Source organism: Acanthaster planci, linkage group LG04, assembly GCF_054643075.1.
Source record: "Acanthaster planci isolate LZ-2023a linkage group LG04, COTS_SCS, whole genome shotgun sequence".
Taxonomy (NCBI): Eukaryota; Metazoa; Echinodermata; class Asteroidea; order Valvatida; family Acanthasteridae; genus Acanthaster; species Acanthaster planci.
This window is the reverse complement of record NC_141780.1, coordinates 2,471,510-2,483,849: the sequence shown is the minus strand read 5'-3', so window position 1 is coordinate 2,483,849 and position 12,340 is coordinate 2,471,510. Positions and strand designations below refer to the sequence as shown.

The 12,340-nt window shown below is 40.0% G+C and overlaps 1 protein-coding gene across 1 annotated transcript in view; it reads left to right on the top strand.

Moving 5' to 3' along the window:
- The first annotated feature begins 1,254 nt into the window (after positions 1-1,254).
- The window catches only part of LOC110986408 (guanine nucleotide-binding protein G(i) subunit alpha), a 34,100-nt gene continuing 23,014 nt past the window's right edge, over positions 1,255-12,340 (top strand). Inside the window, exons 1-2 of the mRNA XM_022248255.2 lie at positions 1,255-1,665; positions 11,148-11,190. Coding sequence (XP_022103947.1) covers positions 1,548-1,665; positions 11,148-11,190 — 161 coding nt within the window. The 5' untranslated portion in view covers positions 1,255-1,547. The remainder of the gene's footprint in view (positions 1,666-11,147; positions 11,191-12,340) is intronic.

Below are 12,340 nucleotides of genomic sequence, written 5' to 3'. Positions count from 1 at the left end.
CATATTTTTTTCGGGGGGGGGGGGTTTCCAGGGGAAAGCACTCATCAGTTGACAAATAAAGAATAAACACTGGGTGGGGGTCAGTTTTATTTTGATTTTTTTCTCAAGTAAACTGAATTAAAACTTGAAGAAAGTGAACTGAAATGTTTTAAAGTTGTACACAGGTGGAAAGTAAACCTCAGAATATTCTGGGACACCAACGGAATCCGGACTGGTACGGTAGAGGCCGAAACCCCAAACCATGTGACAGCCCAGGCGGGATTCAAACCCGGGAATCAGGACTGGTACGGTAGAGGCCGAAACCCCAAACCATGTGACGGCCCAGGCGGGATTTAAACCCGGTTCGTTGAAGGCAAGGAAAGTAACCCTGCGTTAACCAACAGAGCAAGAACCCTCGGGTGTACACGAAGTTGGAACAGCCCATTTCTCTTATGCAACGTTTCTGAACTTCGGTGTTGACGTTGCCTTCACGCCACAAGATGGAGAGGGCGTGTACAGTGGCAGCTTGATTCTCCTGTTTCTCTTGCCCCCAGCTCAGCGCCCTTCATGCGCGGATGACTGGTATTTCAAGATGCATGACGACTGTCAGTACTTCCGCAGTATACACAGGGTGGATCAGCTCCAGCAGACTTTGGACCTGTACTTAGAATGGAGTTCACTGGTGAACAAAAAGGAATTAAAAGAGTCTTGTCTAGTGCGTAACTGAGGCAAATTTGAGGAGGGGGCACTTTGGGGCGCTCTTTATCTGGAGGGGCTCTTAAAGGGTTTCGGTCACAGTAAAAATACTGACATAGCCGGACTTTCATCAGATTTTTTCCTTTTTAATTTCGGGGGTGAGGTGGATGGGGTCTCAAGTGGTGAGAGAGGCGAGCCCAACAACCCCCCTCCCTTAAGTGGGCCCCTGGAGCTCCATGATCTGACTTTTCTAGTTCTAGGAACAATTTTGGCTATTTTCTCTTTCACGCAAAGAATTTTGCGAAGCATGCCATTAGTGTGTTTGTTAAATTGAATCCATCGTTTAGTTGAAAAACTGCAAAATAGGTTTTCCTTATAGGCCTGTACACTTTGGGTGAAAAATCTTGGTTTTTTTGGGTCAATTTCTAAATAAAAAATGTCAGCATCCGGGTTTTTGACCACAATGCACTGCGACAGTTTATAACGACTGGTGTGCGCGGAACACGAAAGAGTAAATCCTACGTAACTGAACAGCCTCATGAGGACACCAGCGAAAGTGTGCGGAACATGCAATATGCGAGTGTATTTCGCGTTATCGTATTACGTCCTGTGGATGTGAGTGATGTTCCGTTGTCTGTTGGGGTGTGGTGCCTAGATTTTACCTGAAATTTCTTCACCATATCATCGGAAATTCTAACCAAAATCACGGACATCTTTTTTTCCCAGGCTGCTAGACTTAACTGTATCAGCAGGATTTAAGACAGGCTGGAAGGAGTGGACATATTTCCGAGTTGAGATTTTTTCAGGGGACTGGCCGTGCGTAAAAGCGGCTCACAGATTGAGGCCGCACCGAACGCTTGTACCATTTCAAAATGGGTTGCGCAACGAGCGCAGAAGATAAAGCCGCCGCTGAGCGGTCAAAAGCAATCGACAGAAACCTACGAATTGATGGTGAAAAGGCTGCAAGAGAAGTCAAATTGCTTCTTCTAGGTAGGTTGGTGTGAGTGGAGTACTTTACCCGTCTTGTTTTAATGAAATCATCGCAAGTAAAACTTGCCACTCCCACGCAGAAGTGGTATGTTCCGGTTTTTTTAATGGAGTCGGTTCCTTTTCTTGGTCGAATACTTTGCACTGCAGCGGCAGTCGTGACAATATCGGATTGCCATGCTCGAGGTTTTGACAGATTTTTAAAATTCACATTTTTGAGTAATGTTGATCATTCACTTTTTAATTGCTTTTCTTTATGGAGTGTATATAGGCCTACATGTACTCTGTGGGCCTGGGCTAAACCACAAACCAGTTACCGATCAATTTTGAATTTAGACTACGAATAGTAATTTAGTATCTATGCTTTTGGCAGTTTTGCATTTCTAACGTTAAGTGATTCTACAATCTGTATTTTTTGGTACAGCCAGCACTTAAACTACATGTAGGTCTGTAAGGACTAATTATTATGCTATAACTTATAAGTGGCATTCATGGTATCATTCTAGTATTACTAGTCTTCTTTAACCCTAACCTTCCCAAACCACACAGAATTGAACAGTAGCAAAGTGTTTAATTCTGTGGGGATAACAGCTGACGTTTGCATTGGGTTTGGCATACCTCAGAAAAAACCAACAGCCTCTGTGCACAAAGTCCCATATGTGTGAATAGGGAAGGTTAGGGCCAGCAACCCTTGGGGGTTAGGGTTAATTAACCCAGGGTTTGTGTGGTGGTGGTGGTGGTGCCAAGTGCATGTTCAGTTGCCATGCAAAACAGCGCAAAACCATTAACATAATATTGATGGTTTGTGTTCGATGGATTACATGTATCTACGTAAGGTATGTGCAAACACGCCGTGCACACGACCTCCGAAAGGTGCCCACACAAGTGTTAGCCCAATTCTCTGCCTGCAGAAGGTGTGTCCGGATTCTGCACTGCTGATTAGCTGTTGTAAGGAGTTTGGCAGACAAATTATTGAATATGTAATGAGAAAAACACAAAGTACACATTTATTTCCAAATTTTCCGTTCGACCTCCAGGAACTGCCATTATGGTGCCACTAAAGTTCGAGCTCGAAATTCCGCCCAACTAATCCTGGTTTGTAACAAAGCATTGCCATTTTAAGGTGAATCGTTTTGAAACATAACTCTTGAGCTGTAAACATGGTAAGTGGGTGTAATTTGAGCAAATTCTGAGCCTTCGAAGGGGTGTTTTTTTTTTATCGGACCACGGGGTGTTCAGTCTAACGGTGTATATATAATGGCCTATGTTCAAAGAAAGTGATGCATAACGCAGAGCAAGGATTGCAGGTCAAAGTTTTTCAGAAGATTCTTATGTTATTCAAAACAAATACGGAGGCACAAAATATGCCTGTTTAAAATCCTTAAAAAAATCACAACTCCCCAACCCAACATCGCGTAACATTGCTTTTGGTATCATTAGAAAGCTTATTTTAAAACTTATCTTTTGGCATATGTTCCATCTAAATCAGACTAACTTGAAAAAAAATTGTCACATGCCTACTACGTAGATATTGTATAGGCCCAGTAGTTTTTTTGGGGAAGAGTTCCACATACGGACACTAGTAATTATTTCCTACAGTGACCTATTAGCCGTCAGAAAGCAAAAACAATGTCCGAACGTTGGCATTTTTGACGGACGAGAACATCCTGTTGAAATCCTAGCAATAAAATTTACAGAGGAGTGATTATCCCCACCATTATTTTACAGAGATTTATATGTGGTGAAAAGTGATATTTACACATATTAAAACCATAATCACAAAATTAAAAAGTGCCTTTAACAATTAATCAGGTCCCAAAGTTGGCAGTCGCGAACATCATTCGATTCTGTCAAAAAAATCGACTGCAAAAAGACAGGGAGTAAAATCAAAATCGATGTACAACACAAGCTTTAAAAAAGTGCAAAAAAGCAACCCCAAACCGTCATCCTTTTACGACTGGACCGATCACATTTTGTTCAAGTACGTTTCCGAAAACCACAGTCCAAAATACCGATCTTGGCAATTTTGCAGCTTCTGTCATTATCTCGCAGTGCCGTTTGAGAATCATTTCGCTGCATCGTGGGCTGTTTGACCTTTGACATCAACCCAGATAGTGCGCTCTCTTTTTCATTCGATATTCATAAGCCCCTCCATGGAATGATGATGCCATTAGGTCACTGTAGGATTTTTTTTTCATTCTGAAAGTTATAGTAATTGTGTGTGGATCTTTGAGTCGGCATTCATGTACATGTACTGGTACATTAGATCATCATGTTACCAAATTTCTTGGTCAAATTTAAGCCAAAATTTTTTTTGGGGGAACACAAAATAATGGGATACATGTACAAATTTTGTTGGAAATGGTTTTCAGCTTCAATGTCATTACTGAACAAGATGTGTTTATGAAGCTTTATTGTGAATTTACAACAATCATCATGTTTATGCGAGTTGGTTGCTACACATGTACATTATATCCCATTTAGATAGAAAAGCTGAAAATAATACCGTGCACATTCCACCAGTTGTTAAAACTGACAGCTACATTTTATATGAGATGACTTTGCATACAGTATTTTTTGAGATAGTACTACCAGCAGAAATTAACTGCGCCATTTCATGGGCATAAGCCTACATGTATAATCTGTTTGGATTCCTCTGCAAGTAGGGCAATTGCGACTGGATTTGACATGAACCAAATAATTGTGGGCACTCCAAGGCTTGTGGAAGCGGTTGAACACTGCTTGATTTGTCTGCTTTTTGTGGCTCGCCTAATGGCATTGACCTGCAATTAAAAATGCACGGTGAGGGTGTCAGATGGTCTGAAAGCCTTTTGCTTGTTTTCATCTTATTGGTGGATTAACTAGTGGCGCTGGTCTTGTCACATTTTCCCTTGTTGGTGTTCTGATGGTGTTTGGCTGTCAAAGCAATTATGTACATGTACAGTACATGTACATGCACAGTTGAACACATGTACATGTACCTAATTTTGCATATACTGTAGTACATGTATGTATTGTACTATATGCATGCACGTACATGTACATGGACCCTTAGATGTACGTAGTAATTATGGCAAGGTCCATTGGGATCCTCATTACAATATTTTAATGACTGTACAGTGTGCGTACAGATTCGGATAATTCTTGCATTGAAAGGTTAATGGAAACATCAGCTGCACAGGCACCCAGACCTGTATGAGTCGGAAAGAAGATAGTCATGAAATGGAATATTCTTTTACCCCTAAACCCAAAATGATCATCCTGCAAGTGTAAGACATCGTACATTTGTACCACCACTGTCATCTGCAATATTCATGCTGGAAAAAAATGGAGAACCATTGAGTAAATGAGAGATCAAATCATATCAATTATGTGATGGTGACAATTTAAACATTTTTCTAAAGTTAATACAATTTCAAAATACATGTACAGGTGCTGTACGTAAGTGTTACAGGTAATTACAAAGATATGTTGAACAACTGTTACCCCATGTAACATTTTATTGAACAGTTGAACAGTTTCTGTACAAGTTCAATCTCTTTAAAACAAAACCTGTAGCGCGTATTTTAAATTTTGAAAAGAATATTCAGGTGATTTACATGTGAATACGATTGTAAGTTACATGTATGGATGTTATGCTGTACATGTACGTATGCCGCTAAAATATTGGCACATTTTACAAAATTGTTCATTTAACTAGTTAATAAGAACACTTTGGCAGTGGACATACATGTAATTCTTGCTGAAAATGGCAAGTTGTCTGTTTGAAGCAAATTTTTTTGTTACTCCAAGTGTGAGAGTTAAAACCAACGGTTTGAGGACTCTGCTATGTGAATCTGTATGCCATTACATGTGGTGAATTGTTATTGTTAATCATTTAATGCTGGAAATAACACCAAGGATTCCTCAAAAGCGCTTTTTTGACACTGTAGATCCCAATCCTGAAGAAACCTTTAGACCTGTTTGTCACTTTCCACCTACATGTACATGTATGTATCCTTCGGACAGGCAACAGTAGACATTTACTGTATAAACTGTCAGTTTGCGCTTGCAAGAAGTTTGCAAGCATTCCTCTTCACATGCAAAATACATACATTTACATGTATGTGTAAATCTAACAACAGTGAAAACGTAAGTGGACAATTCTTTGAAGGTGATTTTAGACAGTTGTTCCAGCTTCCTGAGTTAGAGGAAGTTGATGAACTAGCACATAACATGTACATGTACATGTATCTACCGGTATACTCGAAGTTGGTCCACTTCTACATGTAGTATTCAGTTTGTTGGCCATAGCTATTTGTTAGTCATTACAAGTTTACAGGCATCATTTAAATGCTCATCAACATGCTCCTGCACTGCCATGACCTGGACTTTTTATGCCATACAAATTCAATAGGATGTGCCTCGGCATGGTCTCTGAACTGACCGATATATAATGCACATGTACATTAATGTGTACATGTGGTTTGTGTACTGGAATGGAAGCAGGCGTCCTGGTTGTAGCCCAACAGTCTACTTAACCTGAGATCTCCAGCATCTCTGCTTCATTTTGACCAGGGCTTGACTCGATGGGGGATCTATTTATAAACCTGCATGCTGCTGTCGCTCCCAATTACCTGGCGGTGTAAATGCCCGCAGACAGATGGCCTGCGGCGTTTTCCCCACCTTTGGTGTCGGCAAATGTTGTGCTGCTTCAAATGCAGGTTGTCTACATGTACGTCTGGGAAGGGAAGAGTCATTCGTTTTTTTGGTACTTGTTTGTCTGAAAAAGGATTTTTGTTTGGCAGTCAGTAACTAGAGTGGTTCTTGCTACGTACAGGTACATGTAAATAAGACTTGCATACATGACATGGGCACTTTGAGACTTCCAGCATACATAATGTACATGTACACGGACATTGTAATGTACTCAAGTGCTTCTGGTGCAGTACAATCCATAACTGATCATTGCGCTTTTCAATAAGGGAAAAGAAAAGAAAAAAATTACCTACGGGTTACACATGTGTTATGAATCACAGTTTTTGTTCTCAAATTTATATCTGCTCATGTTGTTCCCCTTTTGATTTGGAGAACAGTCACTTGGCACTTGAAAATCAAGTGGAAAGGAAATATGTATAGGCCTACATGTAAATGTGTTCTGCCCGTCGTCACTCAGCAGTCAGTAATGATGCATGCTAAGCTTTATGAGTTCCAAGTAGACAGCTCTCGACTCAGGATTATTTTTCTAAGGGAAGCACTGGTTATAATTTCCAAACAGTGAGTGGGTAGATGGGTGAAAAATATGTACACTGTATGCAGAAGGTAACCACACACGTACATGTATATGTACATATTTGTAAATGTGCATAATTTCGCATGTACATTGTATGAAGAAATTCTAAAATGAAGAAAAAAAGAACTTCACGCTGCAAACTTATTTATTGTGCGTGTGGACTGTGGCACTGTATACATGTGTGTAAAAAGTACTGTACATTACTGGTACATGGTGAACTTCTTCAAAAAGTGTGGTGCCCTTGTTTTAAATTATTGAAAGATCATTACAATCCACATTTACATACTGTACTGTTGTCAGATTTTGCAGGAGCCATTCTTCAAGACAGGCCCACGAAAGGGTACTCCGAGTACTCCTATTAAATATGGATGGGCAAAGTCCGTGGAGCGGAACAAAGAAAATGTGAAGTCAATTATTAACAACAAGGTGAAATAGAAGAAATGCAAAACCTTGATACACAACATACCGGTGCAGAGTTAGCTAAGCAAATCTCTTATCAAAGGTTGATTTCAATGGTCAAAGATCAATTCCTTTGGTTCTGGAGTGTAATTTACGCTACTGAGCACTCGTGGAAGGAATTGTGTCGAAGAACCAATTATCAGATAAAAAAAGTAAGACCACCGAATTCCAAGCCGGGTTTATATTTGAAAACAAAAGCAATTGAACGCAAATAAGAAATTTTAAGTAAATATATTTTTTAACGTGTACACGAGCTGTAACTGCACCATATGCCTTTAACTGAAATGTACATGCATACCGGTACATGTGCATGTTCTGTGCATGTATGATGTACATGCACATGTGACCGCAGTTGCCTGAAATGATAGGCTTTTCTTCATGGCATGTACAATTATGCTTGTAAATGGTCTACAGCTGCATTTTAGCATTTTAAAGTTTACACCAAGTGGATAAAACGTGAATTTGCACTTTGAATGTGCAGACATTTTTCTCTTGAAACCCATTTTGGTGCTTAGACAAAACAATTGTGCATGTACATGTACAGTACCACGTTGTACACTGTGCCAGTACATGTACATTAACATGTGGTACGGGGATACCACAGCCATACAATGCATTATGATGATAATCTGAGCATGGAGATGCGCATCTGAGGGCCAGTATGGAGTTGTGTGACTCATAGCTGGTCATGGAACTGCAACTGTTCCTTCTCTGCATTATTTCACACTATGCTCTGAACATGCATGGACAGCAGATGGCTTGCACATTTCTTATGCACCTGTCTGTCAGTTGTCCAGGTTAAAAGAACAACTACACTGTACTTACATGTATGGTACATGTACAGTTTGTCCCCAAAATTTGTTCAAGCAAATTTAGTGTTCATTTGAAATGTAAATGTATTGTGTATATCAACTGTACACGCACGCACACATCACCATGCACAGAAGTATGTACAAGAAAAGACCATAGTGGTACATTTGAATATTGGCTGTGTGTACGGTGCATTTACTTTGCACATCCCACACCAAATACGCATGAATTTGCATGACAACACGTAACATACTTGTACATGTGTGTACATGTACATATTTTATACATGTGTACGTGCATGTATGCACATGCATGCACATGCCATAATAATTATTTACATGTACATGTACATGTGCCGTTATATACATGTACCAGTACATGTCTGTAGATACTGTGCACATGTACACATTTCGTACATGTACATGTACATGTGTTGTACACTGCTCACATGTACAGTGTACCATATGAATTCCATATAGGAAAAGGGCGTTTTTATTTTGTTAGACTTTTCAGAAGGGCGGCACCACAATCACATGCTTCTGGCAAATGAGGAAGTTAATGGTACTGGTATAACCCTTGACCCTGCTTAGCCTAAGCAGGGTCAAGGGTTATACCAGTACAGCTTAGGGGAAAAAAAAGAAGCCCTACTAGCCCTACTCCACAGGACCACACTGTGCATGTGTGTTGATTCACCTGGGAAGTTCATGACTGTGTTTCCAACTTTTCGTTCCTTCAAACAAGAGAATTGGACTTCCTGAATGAAATATTACCTTTTAAAGAAAAGAAAAATACTATTGAATTATGAAGAAACTAATCGATCATACAAAATATCTTCTATAAGTGTACTTATCATTTTGTTTTGGTTTTACTGTGATATGAAAATGGTAGAGACTGGAGACATTGTAAGAAAGTAATAAAGTCATGGCAGACACTTGTTATTGGCAATCAATATTTGCAACAAAAATGAAAACAAAAAGTGCAAAATTGGCACTCCATACGGGAGACTGACAGCCTTAGGTTGCCAATATTCTCCTTGCGGCACATGCAAAGCACCCCGACAAACAGGTATTGTTGCCTAGCAACGGCCAGACCTTCCTTGCATGCGTAGCTACACGGCGTCTAATTACTGCCACGCTCTCGATACATGCACGTATCCACACGTCGCAGCGGTAGAACATGGACGTTGTGGACAACAACTAAATTGATTGGGCAGCAAAGCATTCATAAGCAGTCGTGATACAGTCATGTACATGTAAATAGGTTTCATGTTTCTGTATGTGCATGCACATGGAGGGAAGGTGGAGATCATTGGATGTAGAGCTGGGTACATGTATAGTTTTCAACATCCTTAACTAGTAAATATATGTGCTATGTAACTGCTTCCGTACATGCATCTCTGAGATGGAAGATTAAAACTAAAAAAGCAATCAGTGAGCTATCCACCTACAGTAGCCAAAAACGGGTGCATGTACAGTACTGTACAGTGGTGTACATAGTGGCACTTATATGTACAGTACATGCATACCGGTATGTACACATGTACATGAAATTGTCAATGTGTTTCCTAATTCCGAATATGTAGCTCCTCTTATACAAGTACCAACTTCGTCAATGCATGCCTTGCACGGTCCCTGGAACTTGAATCTTTCCAACTTAGAGCCAGACATTGGAGAAGCAAGACTTAATGCAAAAATTGACCTACAATTTACATTACACAGGGCCCAGTCTGATATCAAGCTACGGTAACGGTACATGTACATGTGACGTGAAGTTGTTGACAACAACTCGAAGAGGCAGAAGAGAATGGAATGACCTGTGGACTATTCTGCTGATTCACAAAGTCTCTCACTACGGGTCCAAAATACCTAGAGAATCGGGTTAAATCTGTGCTCCGAATTTTCCTCTTTATTTTTCCCATGCAAAAGGTGTTGTTTGATTAGTTGTTAATGTTCCAGGCAAGACAGAGTGCATTTTTAATTGCTTCTTTCGTTTTCAAGTGGCCCCTATGTACATGTATTTACCCTTGATTTACATGTACATGTAGGTTAGGCCCATGTACAATGTACATGTGTTTGCATTACATGCAGAGCACATGGAGCATTCAAGCGGTATTAGTACATACATGTACATGTATATTCCAACACATAAATCCTAACAATCCCCAACTAGCCAAACTCCAACACCAGGGTTTGTTTCGAATCTGTTAGAATAGTGAAAATACGTACTGTATTGGTAAACTGACTGTGTTTTATGTGGGGTTAGTCGTACCGCAAATGGTATCCTACATGTAATCTGCCTCTAGAAGACACACTCCCTCATCGGTTAAAAAGAGCTGCGTTGGTCAGTAGTGTTCATGTTGTTGGTAGCAGTTGGTAGACGCGACCAAGAGGTGTACATTTCCTAGTGGTTCGTGACCTAGCGAAGTTCAGTTCCGATCAAAGGAGCCTCCGTTGCTAAGAAAAACGCAGCTTGGTCCAGCCTGAGGCCCAGCTACATGTACATGTATAGAAGGATTGCACTTCACATTTTGTTCAACGGGTCCTTGCCATATTTAACGTGTTTAAGGCACTGTTACTGGGTACCAACAGCAAGAAATCTGTAGATCACTCTCTGAGGGAGTTTTACCCCTGTACAGTTTTTATTACGTTTTCTGTTCAGAATCTAGTATTCATGCTGTTCCATACCATATCACATCAGTTTTATATGATGGAAATTATGTTGCAAGTAAATTTAATTTAGTCACATGGAAAACTTACAGGATTTCTGCTTTGTAGTGTGGAGTGCCATGTGTACACGGACATGCATGTAGTTAGATTTTATCTTTTATTTCCGGTACTGGTACATGACTTAATTTAAATTGTACAGAAGCCCTTTCAGGAGTTTTTTTTCCAGAAATCGTTTTGCTTAACTGCATGATTCAGAGTTTGCTTTTTTTTTTTTTCAGGAGCTGGAGAGTCAGGGAAGAGTACAATTGTCAAACAGATGAAGTAAGTACACTTAACCTAACCTTTGACCCAAGGTTTCTGTGTATTGACCATGTTGACAGATGCTGAAATTGAATCGGCTTTTTTAGTTTTGGAATGAAAAACTGACAGACCAAAGTTGAATTAAAATGTTACACTCAGTTTTTGTTCTTTAAAGAAATGTCTTGGATGTTCATTTGCAGAAAAAAATATTGCGCTATTTGTGGACGTGAAAAGAAGAGTGTGATTATGAAACATTTCTTTGTTTACAGCTTTCCTCCTTTGGGTCTGCAAAACTGTGACTTAGCAGTGTGACATTAACTTTTGTTAAGACTATATTTCATGAAATCTGTTAAAGTATTTCATAAGTCATGTGCTGTTGCCATTGTCGATTGTAGAGTCTTTGTGGTCCATCTACAAGAAATTGGGTATTATTTTTGAAAAGAATGGGTTGGAAACACCTTCGAAAAATTTGAAGTTTAGATTGGGAATGTGGCGCATTTGACCGCAGAGCGATGAAGTGCACCATGATTTTCCGAATGGCGGTGCCAGGCGTGCGTGCATGGTGGCCGGTCAACATGGCATCCGCACGTGGTAGCCTCGCACATGCTGCTATGCACGGGCAGATACGGACTGCCTTATGAGATTTTGTTGGGGTTGGGGTTAATTTCCTTCTCAGTTGGGTAAAAGGTGTCAACATTTTCCCATTTGTGAAAAATGTGTGGCGAATTTTTTTCCCCACTTGTGAAACACAGGTGTGAAAATCTTTCCCACTGAGGGGAAAATTTTTCACAATTCGTGAAATGAATATTTATTTTCACGGATGGGAAAAAGTGTGAAAAATTCTCCCACACATGAGGTTAACATTCAGTTGCACTGTACTGTATACATGTGTCTTTTTGTTCGTGTAGATCATGCTTGAACATTGGTAATAAAACATCTCATCAAAATTGACCAGCTGTGGTTTGTCATTGATTCATTTGTTGTCAGTGCAGTGTTCTCCTGGTTGATGTACTTGTACGTGATATGGTACATGGATATGCAGGAGCAATACCAGCATATTGAACACATTCCGTACATGTATGTACAAGTGTGCACATGTCAGAGATGCCACTTTTCCGATTTTAATCGGAAATCTGACTTTTTGGTATTTTTCTCCCCAAATCTGATTTTT